The sequence below is a fragment of the Erinaceus europaeus genome, chromosome 7, assembly GCF_950295315.1.
Source record: "Erinaceus europaeus chromosome 7, mEriEur2.1, whole genome shotgun sequence".
Classification (NCBI taxonomy): Eukaryota; Metazoa; Chordata; class Mammalia; order Eulipotyphla; family Erinaceidae; genus Erinaceus; species Erinaceus europaeus.
In genome coordinates, this window is record NC_080168.1 from 47,953,830 (window position 1) to 47,972,124 (window position 18,295).

Genomic DNA, 18,295 nt, shown 5'->3' on the forward strand with positions numbered 1-18,295 from the left:
ATGTGAGTCACTATTTTATAGAGCCACAGAATATTTTCCTTGGGGGATAAATGTTAAATTTTTTAATACATGAGGGGACTAAGAGTGTCATATTATAATAAGCATTATTGAAAAAAGAATTAAGCAATGCAAAGGGACACAAGTGTGGGCTGAGTCATGGTAAGTTAAGAAGATCATCTAAATTCCAACAACAAAAAAAAAAAAGCTAGAAAACAAAAAGCTCTGACTCAGCTCCACTAGGACTAGAACTGTTACTTTCTTCATGAATATTCATCACCACAAAAATATCCCAGTACTTCTCAAATATTAAGTAATAAAGACTTATTCCAGGGAGCTGGGCAGTGGCGCAGCAGGTTAAGCACACATGGCACAAAGGTAAAGACCAGCATAGGGACCCTGGTTCAAGCCCCCAGCTCCCCACCTGCAGGCGGTAAAGCAGGTCTGCAGGTGTCTATCTTTCTCTCCCCTCTCTGTCTTCCCCTCCTCTCTCTATTTCTCTCTGTCCTATCCAACAATGATGACAATAACAACAACGATGATAAATAACAAAGGCAACAAGAGGGAAAAAAATTTTTAAAAAAATACTTTTATTCCAAATTCTTAACATGATATTGAGAGCAAAGGACTTTTGTTTTTCCCCTCAGCTATGTTTTCCTGAGCCAAGAAAAGGGATTGTATAGTGGTCCAGGAGGTGACGCAGTGATAAAGCTTTGTACTTTTAAGGTACAAAGCTTGTACTCTTGAGGTCCTGAGTTCGATCCCCAGTAGCACATGTGCCAAAGTGATGTCTGGTTCTTTCTCTCTCCTCCTATCTTTCTCATTAATAAATAAATAAATAAAATATTTTTTAAAAAATGGAGTGTGTAAAATAGATTATGTTATTCAGAGGTACCTGGTTGAACACACACATTACCATGTGCAAAGACATGGGTTCAAGTTTCCAGTCTGCAAATGTCTATCTCTCCCTTTCCATATCTCCATCCCCTTGCAATTTCTCTCTGTTCTATCAAATAAAATCAAAAGAAAGAAAACTGGCCACTGGGAATAGTGGATTCAGAGTGCCGGCATCAAGCCCCAAGCATAGTCTTGGTGGTAATAATAATAACAATAATAATAATGATAATTCAAAGATTCCAGAATTTGCCCCCACGTGCAAGAGGAAAGCTTCAAATGTGTTGAAACAGTACTGTAGATGTCTCCGTTTTCCCCCCCTCCATCTTCCCTTTCAACTTCTCTGTCTTTAAACCCCCCCCCCCCAAAAAAAAAGCTAAAACAAGAATTGCAGAATTCGGGAAAGAGACCAGGAAATTTTGTTAGTCATTCCTTTTTTCCCTATAATTCTCTGCTTAACCTTGCTGAGTCACTCAGCTTTTATTTACAGAAGATGCAGAAAGAGAAAGGAGAATCATGACTGTTATTGGGGCCCCATCGCCCTGACTGCTTGTGCTCACCCAGCTGTGACACACACCACAATGCCATGTGGTGGGTATGAAGAAAAATAAATATCACTTTATAGACCTTAATATAGTTATAAGACCTGCAGCCTATGTCTAGAGCTATCTAAGACCAAACAACTATGGTGAATTAATTATAGTAAGAAAGAAGAGCCAAAGATTGAGACATATCACAGGATATATATTTGCACACACACACATATATACTCATACATGTGAGTATGTGTACATGACAAACACATTATGATCATATATATAGTCTATTAGAATATATATATATATGTGTGTGTATGTATATATATACACATACATATTTTCTAACAGCTACCCATTTCAATGTTTTTTTTTTATAATTTGTATTTATAAATGAAAACACTGACCATAGATAAGAGGGGTGCATAGATAAGACCATAGCATAAGAGGGGTACAATTCCCACCACCAGAACTCTGTATCCCATCCCCTCCCCTGATAGCTTTCCTATTCTTTATCCCTCTGGGAGTATGGACCCAGGGTCATTATGGGGTACAGAAGGTGGAAGGTCTGGCTTCTGTAATTACTTCCCCGCTAAACATGGGCATTGGCAGGTCGATCCATACTACTGGCCTGCCTCTCTCTTTCTCTAGTGGGGAGGGGCTCTGGGGACGCCAGGGTCCAAGACACATTGGTGGGGTTGTCTGTCCCGGGAAGTATGGTTGGGATCATGATAGCACCCATTTCAATTTTATCTGCTGGTGTTAAACACAGTTGTAAGTACATATGGGTCAAAAATTAAAGCCCAGCATCTTCTTGGTGGTTTCTAAGAACAACAAATGGGGATTTTTTTTTATTTCTTTATTGGGGGATTAATGTTTTACATTTGACAGTAAATACAATAGTTTGTACATGCATAACATTTCTCAGTTTTCCACACAACAATACAACCCCCACTAGGTCCTTTGTCATCCTTTTTGGACCTGTACTCTTCCCCCCCACCCACCCCAGAGTCTTTTGGTTTGGTGCAATACACCAACTCCAGTCCAGGTTCTACTTGTGTTTTCTCTTCTGATCTTGTTTTTCAACTTCTGCCTGAGAGTGAGATCATCCCCAAATGGGGAATTTTTATCTTTAGTTGCCTCTGACCTAGAGAATCTGGGAACCCTCAAAACAAGCTCCTTCAGGCTTTGTCAACACTACTGTTAACTGAATAAGAAAAGTGTTATAGTGTTATAAAATAATGCAAATACCCAAAGATATTATATTTACAAATTTGCTCAGATTTTAATGATAACATCTCAGAAGTTACATATCAATTTAAGATAACAGTAACTATAGAAAGGGACTATTTATATATGAGTGTTATTTGCACTATACCTTTCACACACCTTTCTCAAAGTCACTTGGTTGCAATTTTTTTTAATTGACTTTGCTTGCTTAGGAAAAATACTAAAATTAAGCAGTTACAGAACACCAAAAAGAGGAATAATGGCAAGACATGATGTCAGGGTTTTATTTTATTTTATTTTATTTTATTTTATTTTATGAGTAGAAGCAGGCAGTGGCAGAAAAGGAGGCTATATATGACTCTCGGGCTGTGTTGGGAGATTAAGATAAACATTAATAAGACCAAAGAATTCCTGTGGGTGAAACAAGTTTTTAGAAGCAGAGGCACAGAGATGAATGGGAAAATAACAATCTGAATGTAACCTCTTTGTGAACTCGAACTACTGACTCTTCTGAGATGAGAAACATTGTGACAAAAACTGATCTGGGGGATTTGAGAAATTTGATTATTTGGTTTTTTTAGTAGATTATAAATTTTACATATTAACTGATGAAGGTGGAACCTTTAATTAATTGTTGGTTTGATGAAATATTTAAATCATGATGAAGTTAGAGCTTTTCTAAAAAAATACATACGAGGCATTGCCTTTTCTTATTTATATTGCTTGTTCTTTACCTTAAACTCAACATCAAAATCATCTGTGGTATGTAAGAAAAGAAATATTAAAATATCAGTTCATTATAAATGAATAGATAAAGGACTCAGGGTGAAGGAGAAAAAACAAAACAAAACATGTGGAGTTGTGCCAAAGGAACAATTTGTAAATAAAATATTTGTCACAAGGTCCTATGTAGGAAAAATAGAAATCAGGTCATCTGTCAAATAAATATCTAATCGCTCATCATAATGGAAGCCTTTCTGGCCATAGAAAGGCTTATCACATTATCATGTTCATGGACTTCAGCTCTTCTGGTATCCACCTGCAGAGGAGAAGCTTCATGAGAAGTGAAGCAATGCAGGTGGTTCTCTTTCTTTCTTTCTTTCTTTCTCCCTTATCTCCCCATGTCCTCTACAATTTCTCTCTGTCTTTATCCAAAAGAGAGAGAGAATATATATATACCTTATCCTGTGGCTAGAGCTAAGACTAAACACCAATGACGAGGTACAATAGGAAATAAGAGCGACCGACCAGTCAACGCCCATGTTCAGCGGGGAAGCAATTACAGAAGCCAGACCTTCTACCTTCTGCAACCCACAATGACCCTGGGTCCATGCTCCCCGAGGGATAGAGAATGGGAAAGCTATCAGGGGAGGGGGTGGGTTATGGAGATTGGGCGGTGGGAATTGTGTGGAGTTGTACCCCTCCTACCCTATAAAAAATAAATAAATAAATAAATAAATAGGAAATAAGAGCCAAATATATATATATATATATATATAGAGAGAGAGAGAGAGAGAGAAAAGGGAAATATTGACAACCAGGAGTGAAGGAATGATGGATTATTCATTTTTTTTTAATTTATTATCTTTATTTATTGGGTAGTGACACCCAGAAATCTAGAGGAAGGGGGTGATAGTGAGGGAGAGAGAGTGAGGCTAGATAGCACAATGGTTATGCAAAGAGACTTTCATGCCTGAGGCTCCATGTCCCAGCTTCAATCCACCATAAACCACAGCTCAACAGCTAAATACCGCTTGTGAAATTTGCTTCCTGCAGGTGGGGACTGGGGAATTGAACCTGGGTCCTTGTGCATTGTAACATGTGTGCTCAACTAGGTGTGCCACCACCCAGGCCTACATTCTTCATTCTGGTACTGAGCCCCAGTGGTAATCCTGGTGGCAATACAATAAATAAATAAACATTCTAGTAAAAAAAAATATTGTCCTCACACTATTCCTCTTATTAATGAATATAGCAGCTAACTTTTTATGGTGATTCTTATCACCATTTTCAATTAAAGTAATATACTCAAAATCCATTTCACATAGTGAAGTGTGTGGACTACATATTATAAAGTGATAAAGAAAGCCCCACCTTTCCTAAGCAGCCCTCCATCTAAGCACTACCATTTTCTGAAAATGGTTCCAGTGAATTAACTTTTTATTGTCCATTTCTGCAAATTCACTATAATCTCTTTTAGGCCAAACTATATTAGCCTTGCTCCTCATGATGGGATAGGCTTAACTTCTGAAGGTGCCTTACCCATGAATATCTATCAGAAATCAATTCACTTAGCATTATTTTTAGACTCCTTTAGGGTTAAGATGAGGCAGGAACCTTTCCTCTTTGAGAGGATACACAGGATGGAATGGCCTTTCATTCAGTGCTAAAGATAAGAAAACAGGAAACAAATGTCCTATCTACCCCTTTGCCGCAAGTTACTATTATTTGTGTATTTTTCTGTTCAAGGTTCATGTATCTCTGAGAATCCATGAAAGAGCTTCCTGGAAAAAAAAAAAAAAGTAGAAAAAAAAATACCCCGACTCATATGGCTCCACTATGACAGACAGGCTCTCAGACTGAGCTGCTGATATTAAGTGTAGACACTGCATTTTGCAGTCATTAAGCCCTGAGCTCCTTTGCAGTCCAAGGAGAGCCATGCAGGATGAAGATGGATATATCACCTTAAACCTTAAAAGCCGAAAACCAGCTCTCACCTCAGGTAAGCATGCCCAGAGCTAGCAATTTAGAAGTGAATGATTGCAAAGGGTCAATCTTATTTTTTTTTTTTTGACTACTTGTTCAGCACATATTGTTTTGTTTTCTGGAATGACCTTTGTCTACAACATTTGAGTAAGCTCTGCTAGACTTATTTAGAAAATAGGCAGCAAAAGAGGCAAGTTGGGAGCATTTTAGTAAGGTCTACAGAGTTTAATGTAGGAGGAAATAGCAACCAAGGGGCTATGTAGTAAGAGTGCTTGGGACGCCATTTTGAATGTTGTTAGCAAACTTGTGTGAGTTTCTGGTTGCTTCTGGAAGCAAATATTTATGATGATGATGGGGGCACAGAACAAAATGAAGAAAAGTGCACCCGGGGCTGGAGAGATACTAGGCAGGGTTAGATGCCTTGTGATGGGGTTAACTAGGTTCAGGCTCTGACACCACATAGAACTGCCCCAGCATCAGGAGAAGTTCCAGTGTTGTGGTCTATCTCTATTTAATCTCTATCTATCTCTATCTCTCTTTCTCTCTGTTTAAGTGAATAAAAGTTTCATTGGCAATGGTGAAAACATGTACATCACACACACAAAATGATGAAAATTAAAGAAACCTTAAGACCTAGCTGTATCTTGACTCAGAAAATTCCACTGGATATGGAGATGGGTGCATGGCATGAGAATGGGTTGTATTTACTCTTGACATAGGAGGAAAAAAATCCAAATTTGCCAGTGAAATTGTTTATATGGAAAATCATGGGCAGGGTGGTGGTACATCTGGATGAGTGCACGTATTACAATGCTCAAAGACCCCAGTTCAAGCCCCTGGTCCCCATCTGCAGGGAGAAAGCTTTGCCAGTAGTGAAGCAGTGCTGCAGGTGTCTGTCTGTCCCTCTCCCTCTCTATCACCCCCTACCCACTTGATTTCTGGATGTCTCTATGCAATAAATAAAAATAATTTAAAAATTTAAGAAAAAATCCTGAGAAGGTTAGAATGGAGTGCTGCTGCCTACAGTTCTGCCATACTGCCTGTTCCCTGGCATCTTTTAAAAAATTACATATATATATTTACATATTTAATAGGACAGAGATAAAGTGAGGGGGAGACAAAGAGGGACACACACACACACACACACACACACATCCATAGCACAGCTTTGTTGCTAGTAAGCTTCCCCCTGTGGGTGGGGCCTGGAGACTTGAACCCAGATCATTACTCAGAGTAGTAAGTGTACTCAGCTGGGTGCCCCACTGCCCAGCCTGCTCTCTGACATCTTTATTGTTTGTCCACAGTAGACCCTGCTTCTTCCTCTCTGTGGCGTATGATGACTTTGGCTCTGCTGGTCTTGTGCGTGGGGATGGTTGTTGGGCTGGTGGCTCTGGGGATTTTGAGTAAGTACTGACTGGTCTGAAGACTAAGCTCTCTATTGGACTTACTAGTCACTTTGTCACTATTTGAATCAGTCTATGTGTTGCTGCCAAGATGTCATCAATCAAGAGGAACTCCAATATTTTCTTCTGATTAAAATCTTTTAGGGTGGGGTAGATGACATAATGGTTATGCAAAGAGACTCTCATGCCTGAGGCTCCAAAGTCCCTGCTGTTCAATCCCCTGCAGCACCATAAGCCAGAGCTGCAGTAGTGCTCTGATAAAAACAAACAAACAAAAAAACAACTCCTTTGAGTGCCTCATACAATGTCCTGAGTTTGCTTCCTGATGCTGCATGTGTCAGAATATTGTTCTGGAGTCACATCTCATAAAGAGAATAAAAATAAATAACATGATTTTATTTTAGAGTTTTATTAAGAATAATTTTTTGTGGTCTGAGAGGTGGCACAGTGGCTAGTCAAAGACACCCACAATTTTTTTTTTTAAGTTAGTGTCCTAATTTAGAAAGTTTACTAAGACTATGGTCCAGGAGGTGGCTCAATGGATAAAGCAGCGGACTCTCAAGCATGAGGTCCTGAGTTCAGTCCCCGGCAGCACATGTACCAGAGTGATGTCTGGCTCTTCTCCTAGCATTCTCATTAATAAAATAAATAAAATCTTTTTTAAAAAGAATAATTTTTAAGGGGTCTGGAATGACAAAACAGCAGTAGAGCATCAAACTTGCTTGTCCAAACCCCCAAACATCCTGGGTTCAATCCCTGATACCACCTATGCCAGAGCTGAGTTGTGCTCTGATCTTTTTTGCTTTCAAAAAAAGTTTTTTTTAATAAATTGATATTCAAGTACTTAAACTGACCTTTTAGATCCTTTTTTATATGTACCCACAGAATATCTTATGATTTTCTTCTCCCTCTCCTGAATATCTCTTAATTGTTTCTGTCATTACTAGAGCGTCACCTTTCCAGACAGATACAAAGGAAAGACACCACAGTGTAAAGTTTTATTTATGTATTTATTATCTCCAGGGTTATCACTGGAGCTTGGTGCCTGAATTGTGAATTGGTGGCTACTTTTTCCTTTTTTCTTTTCTTTTCCATTTTACTCCATAGGACAGAGAGAAATTGAGAGGAGGGGGAGAAAGAAAGTGAGAAAGAGAGATGCCTGCAGACCTGTTTCAGTGCTGGTAAAGCTTCCTCTCTGCAGGTGGGGAGCGGGACTCAAACCCGGGTCCTTGTACATAGTACTATATGCACTTAGCCCAGTGCCACCCCCTGGCCCCAGCAAACTTTCTTTTTCCTGTCAGGGCCAGGTTAGAACCTAGATGGAGCACAGGACAAACCTTTCCAAGTAAACTGTCTCAATGGTCCCCTCTCCTGAGTATCTTAAGATTTGACCAAAATAGAGTTTTCCTGGTTTCATGAAGAATTTGATTTCCTCTGCCTGAGAGTTTGTTTATTCTCTTACTTTTTTTTTTTAAAAGGTTCTTCTTTCTATAGTGTTTCACAAATGCATTCGCTTGGAGCTAGAGAATTAGCATAGTGGTTATGCAAAAGGCCTTATGTAACTAAATAAATATATATTTAAAATAAAATAAAGTAAAACTTCTTCCGTGAGAAGGCGATTCATATCTCACTGAATTTATTTAAATGATTTATTTATTTTAATGAAAGAGAGAGAGAGAGATCAGAGCACTGCTCAGCTCTGTCATATGGTGGTGCTGGGGATTGAACCTGGGACCTCAGAGTCTCAGGCATGACAGTCTTTGTTTGCTTAGCCATTATGCTATCTCCCTAGTCCCATTCTCACTGAATTTATGATATTTTCTTCCTGTAAGCCTACACATCTCCCACTGTCTCATTATCATCTGTGTAGTTGCCATTTGATTGTATACTAGTTTATTTCCCCATCACTATTTTGGAGCCTTAGTCTTATATTTATCTGAGCATCACAGAAATGTTAGATAACAAAATAACCTTAGTAGCAAAAGTCATTCACTTCTCAGGACTCTGCTTAGCAATCTGTATTTAAAGAAACATCAAGTGTGAGGGTTATGCAAAGAGATTTTCATGCCTGAGGCTCTCAAGTCACAGCTTCAATCCCCCACACTGCTATACCGCTATAAACCAGAGCTGAGTGAGCAGTGCTCTGGTTAAAAAAAAAAAAAAAGAAAAGAAAAGAAACATCAAATGAACCATTTTGAAATCGTGGAGAGCTGAATGTGGAAAATAAATAAATAAATAAGAAAAAAATGGGGAAAAACAAAAAGAAAAAAGGGGAAAAGAACCATTTTGAGCACACTGTGTGATTGTGGTTTTTATTTTATTATACTTTAATATGACAGAGAGAAATTGAGACGGGAGGGGGAGATAGAGATAAACACCTGCAGACCTGCTTCACCACTTGTGAAGCGATGCCCCCTGCATGTGGGGGCTTGAACCGGATCCTTGCACGGGTTCTTGTGCTTAGTGCTATGTGCGCTTAACCCGGTGAGCCACGGCCAGCCCCCACTTGTTGTGTTTTCTTGTGAGTGATTGTCTTTTTCACATAGTCTGTAGTTCCCATTGGCTAACAGTCTGGTGTCAGTTTTACACAACTTCTAGTTTGTTCCTTATATTTCTCTTTAGCTTTGTCCCTTCCAACACCCATTACCCATGTGCATCTCATAAACACTCACTGATTAGCAATTCTAGTGAAATTCAGCATCGTTAAAAAGGTCTTTCCATTTCTCATAGTATTCTGATAATGAAATATCTCATTTTTATGTCTAGCTGTTACACAGCAAAGGTACCTACAAGATGAGAATGTAAAGGTCTCAGGAACCCTGTGGCAACTAGCAAGGAAGGTCTGCCAGGATTTAATAAAAGAATTAGAAAAGAAAGAACCCAAAAGCACTAGGAGTAAGTATGGTTTGGTAACCTCTTTCCCCCATTTCTGCTATCCAGTAGTATTTCTGTCATGCTACCTATAGAGAACCTTGAACTCTGCAGGAAACTGATTATAAGGCCAATGTAATCCTGATTTAGAATGGAAGGGTTTCTCTGGCTGGTTTCTCCTCAAGGCCATAAATGCAGCCCCTGTGACAAAAACTGGAGATACTATGGCGACAGCTGTTACGGCTTCTTCAAGCACAACTTTACCTGGAAAGGGGCTCAGAAGTACTGTGCTGACAAGGATTCCAGTCTGGTGAAGATCACCTCCAAAAATGTTCTGGTAAGGAGGTCCCTATGACAAACGGTTTGGAATCCCAGTGGAGAAAAATCTCAAGTAAACCATTTGACTTTTTCTTTTTCCTTCTAATTTTCTTTTTTTTTTAAGGTTTTATTTATTTATTAATGAGAAACATAGGAGGAGAGAGAAAGAGCCAGACATCACTCTGGTACATGTGCTGCCAGGGATTGAACTCAGGACCTCATGCTTGAGAGTCCGCTGCTTTATCCACTGAGCCATCTCCCGGACCACACTGTCCTTCAAATTTTCTAGTGTGTGTGTGTGTGTGTGTGTGTGTGTGTGTGTGTGTGTGTGTGTGTGTATCTGAGATCCTTATCAAGTGCAGCAAGAGTTACTATATTTGAGAGTAGAAAGTGTTTAAATAAGGGGCCGGGTGGTGACATACCTGGTTGAGCCCACGTTACAATGCACAAGGACCCAGGTTCAAGCCCGTGTCCCCACGTGCAGGAGGAAAGCTTTTCAAGTGGTGAAGCAGGACTGCAAGTCGCTCTCTCTCTCCATCTCTCTCTCTCTCTCTCTTTCTTCCCTCTTGGTTTCTGGCTGTCTTTACCCAGTAAATAAATATATTATTAAAATTTTTTTAAAAAGGAAAGTGTTGAAATAAAGGGGGCAGACAGTGGTGCAACTGGTTAAATGCACACATTACAGTATGCAAGGATCCAGGTTCAAGCTCCTGGTTTCCACCTGCAGGGGAAAGCTTTGTGAGTGGAGAGTCAGGGGTGCAGGTGTCTCATTGTCTCTTTCCCTCTCTATCTCCCCCAGTCCTCTCAATTTCTCTCTGTCTTTAGCCAATAAGAAGAAAATAAAAATAAATGCTAATTTTTTAAAAAGTGTTGAAATAAAATCAACAAGACTTTGAATTCTGGTCTTAACAACAAGTCACTTAACCTTTCTTAAATTCCTTAATTCTATTTACTAATTCACAGAAGAGTTTGAAAGATACAATTCTGTTATGATTGAAAGATATAAATAGTTATCTCCTGTTATTCAGTACCTTATCAGTTGCTGTTAAACTATTGACAACTTGAACAAACCATGTGGCCAACTCCGTCATTTTCCTAGACTCTCTCAAGCCCATTTGGGGGAACAATTTTATTGACAAGACAGGCAGGATTTCAATGAAAGATGTCTTTCTAAACATGTCTCCACTCCCACATTTTATTATGGATAGTTTCCATCAAGGACTCTATTTTCATCCAAAATACAGCCACATTCACTGATATACTCTTCCTTCATAGGCTTCCTCGTCATGAATCCTTGGAGCTAGTCAGAAACCAAACCTCAGAGTCTCGCAGGGCCAATTTATGAAAACATTTGTTATATCAAAGCATTTTAAGGCAAAGATTCTGTATAATATTGATTCCACAGTTAAGAAGTATAATTATATAATTATAATAATTATTCACATTTTTGCATAACCAAAATGAAGCCAAATGTAAACTGTAATAAAATATCAGAACTTGGACTATGTGTGATTTCAACAAAAAAAAAATTCAAGCTAATCATAGTTCATAAAATGTTCACAGTTATTCAGCAAAATTGACTTACACTTTTCTAAGAACTCAAGTCCCCAGTAGTGGAAAAAAGATGAGATCTGTTATTATAACTTGCAATGCCATGTAATGGACTACTTGTATGGGACCAGTCTTGTAAAGAAGACATTTAGACAAATATTCTTTCTAATTAAGCAATACACAAGAATGCTCTACAATCTCAACCCTCAATTAACCAGCTTAATGGGAAACGTAAATAGGTGTTAAAGCTTACTTTATTCTTATGCTAGGTTAGAGATTTAATGCCTGAAAAAGAACAGGTGAATTTCTGACAGGATTTCAAGTAGAATATGCTTCTTGTAGTAGGCTTCTCTTAAAGAACAGGAATTAACAGAAAGGTGACGGATAGCTCAGATGTTGAGAAATATGAAGTTAAAAGTAACTTTCACACAATAACTACTGTGGAATGTCATTCTCTGTGTTACATGCCTGTCAAGAAACACTGGTCTTGGGCCCGGACGGTAGCTCAGTGGGTTACGTGCACAAGGACCAGTGTAAGGATCCCGGTTCAAGCCCCCGGCTCTCCACCTGCAGGAAGGTGTTGCTTCACAAATGGTGAAGCAGGTCTGCAGGGGCCTATTCTTTTTCTCCCCCTCTCTGCCTCCTGGACTTCTCTCTGTACTATCCAACAACAACGACAGCAACAACAACAACAATAATAATAACAACGATAAACAACAAGGGCAACAGAAAGGGAAAAATAGCCTCCAGGAGTAGTGGATTTGTAGTGCAGGCACCGAGCACCAACAATACCCCTGGAGGTGAAAGAAAGAAAGAAAGAAAGAAAGAAAGAAAGAAAGAAAGAAAGAAAGAAAGAAAGAAAGAAGTGAAGGACGGAAGGAAGAAAGGAAGGAAGGAAGGAAGGAAAAAAAATAGGTCATATTTATTTACCAAAAATGTACTCCTACCTATCTGTTTTTCTGGCAGTTATGCTAGGTATGATCTTGACCCCCTTTCAACTTTGTTATACATAAGTTAATTGATTAATTCATTTATCCTTTTACTTCATCAGTTTTGTCCCAGAACAAAAAATCTTTAACCTTGTGGTGCTTACATTCTAATGGAGCAATGGGTAATGAGCAGAACAGATAAATATGGTAGTTAGTATAGTTGATAGTGATAATCACTAAGAAGAAAAGGGGTGGTCCGGGAGGTGGTGCAGTGGATAAAGTATCAGACTCTCAAGCATGAGGTCCTGAGTTCAATCTCCAGCAGCACATGTACCAGAGTGATGTCTGGCTCTTTCTCTTCCCATGTTTCTCATTAATAAATAAATAAAAATCTTTATTTAAAAAAAACAAAAGGGTAACTTAGAAATAGTAGATGCATTTATTTCTAACTCCTTTTGAGAAAGGTACAATATCTTTTAACTAATTAGCTAAATTAAATTAATAATTCTATCTGTTAGGTTTTGTAGGCATGTTACACAAGGAAATTAAAACAAATAGAAAGACTCTAGCTTGAAGATATCATGTTAAGTGAGATAAGTCAAAAACAAAAGGATGAATATGGGATGATCTCACTCATAAACAGAAGTTGAAAAACAAGGTCAGAAGGAAAAACACTAAGCAGAACTTGGACTGGTGTTGGTGTATTGCACCAAAGTAAAAGGTTCTGGGGTGGGGTTGGGGGATGGTTCAGGTCCTGAAACATGATGGAAGAGAAGGACCTAGTAGGGGTTGTATTGTTATGTGGAAATGTTATACATGTACAAACTACTGTATTTTACTGTTGACTGTAAACCATTAATCTCCCAAGAAATATATATCAAATATATATCAAATATATCAAATAAAATTAACATTGATCTAAACATCTTATTTGTTTATTTTTGTCTAGGACTCTGATCAGTGAGGTTTTGTCTATCTGTCAATATAGAAGTATGGAAGTACTCTGACCATTGTATTTATTTTTGTTGCCACAGGAATACCTCAAAGACAGGACTAGTTTGATTCGTTGGGCTGGACTGTCCCGTCAGAACTCTAATGAGGACTGGGAATGGGAAGATGGCTCAGTTGTCTCAAAAAATATGTAAGTCACTGGACACTCACAGTGGAAGGCACAATGAGCAATTTTCATTCATGAAATCCTCTATGCTTTTGAGTACACGTTATTTAAAAATTGGGAGATTCTATACCTTATGATGGATTCTATTGCTATAAACTCCAATCCTAAACTGAGATTATGCCATAATTCACCTCTACTTCCATTATTTGTCCCCCATATATTTCTATTCTTAAATTTACCATTGGAATAATGTGTGTGTGTGTGTGTGTGTGTGTGTTGAAGATCTGATTCTTTTCACATATTTTAAAACAAACTTCTCATCTTCATGTTATGATTAAACATAAATATTCTGAGTATTCACTGACTTTTCAATGTCACTTTGGCAACTCTCACACCCTAGCAATATCAAAGAGCCAGGAAGTAGTTATGAGCAGCTTATAACTGCTCGTGTCATAGGCTCATCCTCCAACAGTTAACCCAGGAAAAAGGGGCCAGGTGTCTTATGAGCCACTTAATGTAACTTTCCAATCTCCGGTTTCAACACCGTTTTTCATTTTGTATATAATCATTGTCCCAGTTAAAGTTTTAAAAAGATAAACAAAATTTCTACAAAATAATCAGCACATACATTTTTAATTCACTTATTTAATAGATATTTATTATTTCTTGTGGTAGGAGTGAAGTATGCTACCAGTAGAAGTAGACTTCTTTATATTTTGGGACTATATCTTCTATCACTTGCAGTCTCATTTACAATATTACACTCAATTCCTTACCTCTGTCATTCAACACATCCGGCTTTTTTTTATTTTCTGAGGGTTTTTGTATTTGTGGTTTCCTTCTAGATTAGAATTTTTTATTTTTTATTTATAAAAAGGAAACACTGACAAAACCATAGGATAAGAGGGGTACAACTCCACACAATTCCCACCACCAGATCTCCGTATCCCATCCCCTCCCCTGATAGCTTTCCTATTCTTTAACCCTCTGGGAGTATGGACCCAAGGTCATTGTGGGATGCAGAAGGTTGAAGGTCTGGCTTCTGTAATTGCTTCCCCGCTGAACATGGGTGTTGACTAGTCGATTCATACTCCCAGCCTGCCTCTCTCTTTCCCTAGTTGGGGTTGGGGGGAGGCTGTGGAGAAGTGGAGCTCCAGGACACATTGGTGGGGTTGTCTGTCCAGGGAAGTCTGGTCAGCATCATGCTAGCATCTGGAACCTGGTGGTTGATGAGAGAGTTAAAATATAAACCCAAACAAATTGTTGACCAATCATGGACCTAAAGGCTGAAATAGTGTAGATGAAGAGTTGGGGGGGGGGGTCCTCTATTTTGTAAATAGCTAGTAGGCGTATTTTAGTTGTATTCCAAAGGGCCTGTGGCTATACTAGTTGTTTTATTTATTTATTTATTTATTTATTTGCCTGAGCCTGAAATCTGATATGCAGGTGGATCCTAATTATTGTCTGGGGAGATGATGTCATGGCTAGAAGAAGGACCAGAAAGCTGGATCACGGAAAAGAGTAGCTCCCAAATATGGGAAAGGTGTATAAATATTGTTGATTGTAAACCCCATCGATTTGATGTGATCTGGGGCCCAGCTTAGGAGCCTATGTTTTTCTTCCAGACCTTGTGATTAACTCAACCTTCTGACTAGTGTGTTTCAATATTCCTTCCTCAAGAATACCAGTTTAAGGAACCAAAAACTAAATTACTCCTATCTCCCAAAAGCCACTCTAGTCCATCATATCACACAGTATTCTTTCTTTGTAAATTTTACCACTCTCTGAAATTTTCTTTCTCTTTCTTTCTTCCTTCCTTCCTCTTTCTTCCTTCCTTCCTTCTTTCCTTCCTTCCTTCCTTTCTTTTTCCCCCTTACCAGAGCACTGCTCAGCTCTGGTTTATGGTGGTGCAGGGGATTGAACCTGTGACTTTGGAGCCTCAGGCATGACAGTCTGTTTGCATACCATTATGCTATCTACCCTCTGCCCTGAAATTTTCTACTTGTTGGTTTCTTACCAATATCCTCTGATTACAATGTATGGTTCCTAGTTTAAGTTACATTGTCTTTACTTACCACTCTATTATCAGCATATAAAACATCTTAGGTGGGGTGGTCAGGTTGTGGTGCACCAAGTTAAGCACACAGATTATAGTATGCAAGGGCCCAGGTTCAAGCCCCTGTTCCCCACCCGCAGGGCAAAAAAAAAAAAAAAAAAAAAAGCTTCACGAGTGGAGAAGCAGGGATACAGGTGCCCCTCTGTCTCTCTCCCTCTCTACTCCCTCTTCCCCCAATTTCTCTCTGTGTCTACCTAATAATAATAATAAATAAATAATATATATCAAGAGAAAATAAATAATACCTTAGGTAAATAAACAGTAGGAATTCCAGAGATAACTGACAAGTAAATTAGTAAATATTCTCTCTCTGTCCTTTTGTCAAAAGCAGTCTAGTGAGGAACAAAGAGAAATTAAGAAATAATTCTAATACATGTGTTGCTTTGTATCTGCTATCTTACAACATAAATCTTTTATTCAAAAACATTTTGTGAACTCATTTAAATTTTTTAATCATTATTTTGTTTAATAGAAACAGCCAGAAATCAAGAGGAAAGAGGGTGATAGAGATGGAGAGAGGCAGAGAGACATCTGTAACACTGCTTCATCACTTGAAAAGCTTTCCCCCTGCAGGTGGGGACCAGGGACTTGAACCTGGGTCCTTGGGCACTGTAATGCGTGCACTCAAACAGGTGTGCCACCACCTGGCGCCATGTCAGGTTATTTTTTTCTCATGTGTATTCCCATTTTGTGCAGCTACTTGCATCATAGAGCTCTTGAATGTCCTCTTTCTACCCAAACCTTTCCTTTCTGGGCCAATAATGTGGCTTACCTGGAATGGACTTGCTTTGCCTTGGGAAGACGCAGCTTCCAGCCGCAGTCCACCACACGGGAATACTTGAACTCTGGCAGAAGCATGGGTGCTGTGATGCCTCTTCTTCTCTTCTTGTTCTCCTTTTAGCTGAAAACAAAAGGAAAAGTAAATTATTTTCCCATGCCTCCCTTCAGGATAGAACTAATGTATGTTCTCTGTATTGGTGAAAAATGCAAATTTTTGGGAGCTGGGCAGTAGCGCAGCAAGTTAAACGCACATAGCGCAAAGCGCAAGGACCAGTGGAAGGATACCGTAAGGAAGGATACCGTAAGGAAGGATACCGCAAGGACCGGTGGAAGGATACCGGTTCGAGCACCGACTCCGGGAGTCGCTTCACAGGCTGTGAAGCAGGTCTACAGTTGTCTTTCTCTCCCCCTCGGTCTTCCCCTCCTCTCTCCATTTTTCTCTGTCCTGTCTTACAACGACATCAACTACAACAACAATAATAACTACAACAACAATTTTTTTAAAAAAGGGCAACAAAAGAGAATATTTTTTTTAATTTAAAAAAAAAAGAAGATGCAAATATTCCCATCATTTTGGATCTCCTTCCACCTTGTCCTCTGGATTCTTACTATGCCTACTATTTATTCTCTTATTAGTTTTATGTTACATTAAATTAGTATTGAACAGGGCCTGGAAAGGCGCACCTGGTTAAGTGAGCTTACTAGTATGCACAAGGACCTCAGTTCAAGCCCCTAGTCCCCACCTGCAGGGGGAAAACTTCACAAGCTGCGAAGCAGTGTTGCAGGTGTTTCTGTGTCTCTCTTTTGGTCTCTATCCCCTTCCCTCTCAGTGTCTGTCCAATCAAATAAAATAATTTAAAAAATTACTATTGAGTTATTCAAATGCATCGATCATACCGAAAATTCCCCAGTGGCCCTAAGTGTTGTTTTTTTCCTCATGCATTTTGTCTGCATTTATGCAACAAAACACTACACACAGAGTTTGATTGCTGATTGCTTATTTAGTTTTCTAAAACACCTGACTACATTTTCTATTCACAGATTCGAGCTTTCTGGAAATGCTAGAGAAAATATGAATTGTGCCTATTTTCATAATGGGAAACTGTACCCTGCCTTCTGTGAGAACGACTATTATTTAATCTGTGAGAAGAAGTCGGGTATGGCAAAGGTGGATGAACTACTTTAATGCAAAGATGTGAACTGTATGTCACAGACCAGTGCTAGATTGTGCAATAAAAGGTCTGGATGAAGAAAGAACTAGCTCATTTTTCCTGTTCTTTGCCCCTTGGAGTCACCTTTTCATTATTATTCCTACCAACACCACTCAGTCCCTTTTAAATGGAACAGTTTATACTAAGAGATAATTTGCTATCTTTTTTTAAAAAAGATTTTATTTATTTATGAGAAAGACAGGAAAGAAAGAACCAGACATCACTCTGGCACATGTGCTGCCAGGAATCGAACTCAGGACGTCATGCTTGAGAGTCTAAAGCTTTATCACTGCACCACCTCCTGGACCACACATACTATCTTTCTTACACATCCAGAAACCAGTTGGTGTATTAGTCATTGACTTCCTAATTGTGGTTACCATTAATTTTTTCTTCTTACCTTCTCTTCCCAATTAGATCCATCTTCACTCTCTCTTTAGACAGGAACAGATCTATTTTTAGTATGAACAAAGGTAGAGTCTAAATGACTTAAACAGGACAAAATATCTAAGTTTGAAAGGCAATCTAAAACAGGAGAAAGAGACTATGTTTGGAATCAGTAGAAAAATTTAGATAGTGTGGTCTCTTCATACAGTGCAACCATGGCCCATTCAGCAGTTTCTTTAATTTCCATGC

At 38.8% G+C, this 18,295-nt stretch overlaps 1 protein-coding gene and 1 long non-coding RNA gene across 6 annotated transcripts in view; one reads left to right on the forward strand and one right to left on the reverse strand.

The window, feature by feature from the left end:
- Positions 1–1,884: 1,884 nt before the first annotated feature.
- LOC132539414 (uncharacterized) overlaps positions 1,885–18,295 on the reverse strand; it is a 51,154-nt gene continuing 34,743 nt past the window's right edge. The window contains exons 2-3 of the long non-coding RNA XR_009550698.1: positions 16,441–16,569; positions 1,885–3,696 (exon numbers count right to left, since the gene is read on the reverse strand). This is a non-coding gene — a long non-coding RNA (uncharacterized LOC132539414). The remainder of the gene's footprint in view (positions 3,697–16,440; positions 16,570–18,295) is intronic.
- On the forward strand, positions 5,250–17,837 carry CLEC1B (C-type lectin domain family 1 member B). Of its 5 annotated transcripts, none has more exons than XM_060194376.1 (6): positions 5,250–5,379; positions 6,668–6,766; positions 9,533–9,661; positions 9,796–9,974; positions 13,470–13,576; positions 17,490–17,831. In XM_060194376.1, exons 1-6 carry the CDS (start codon positions 5,316–5,318, stop codon positions 17,632–17,634), a joined length of 723 nt encoding a protein of 240 aa, XP_060050359.1. In that variant the 5' UTR covers positions 5,250–5,315; the 3' UTR covers positions 17,635–17,831. The 5 variants fall into 5 exon arrangements, with proteins under 5 accessions (XP_060050359.1, XP_007540113.1, XP_060050360.1 ...); XM_007540051.2 differs by having other exon boundaries at positions 9,823–9,974; positions 17,490–17,821; XM_060194377.1 differs by having other exon boundaries at positions 5,256–5,379; positions 6,671–6,766; positions 17,490–17,834.

What these genes read in the sequence shown, in the direction of transcription:
- CLEC1B (XM_060194376.1), top strand. Translation starts at nt 5,316, where the DNA reads ATGCAGGATGAAGATGGATATATCACCTTAAACCTTAAAAGCCGAAAA. An exon ending in AAAACCAGCTCTCACCTCAG is followed by an intron (nt 5,380 to 6,667) that starts GTAAGCATGCCC and finishes GTTTGTCCACAG; the next exon opens with TAGACCCTGCTTCTTCCTCT. An exon ending in GGTGGCTCTGGGGATTTTGA is followed by an intron (nt 6,767 to 9,532) that starts GTAAGTACTGAC and finishes TTTTATGTCTAG; the next exon opens with CTGTTACACAGCAAAGGTAC.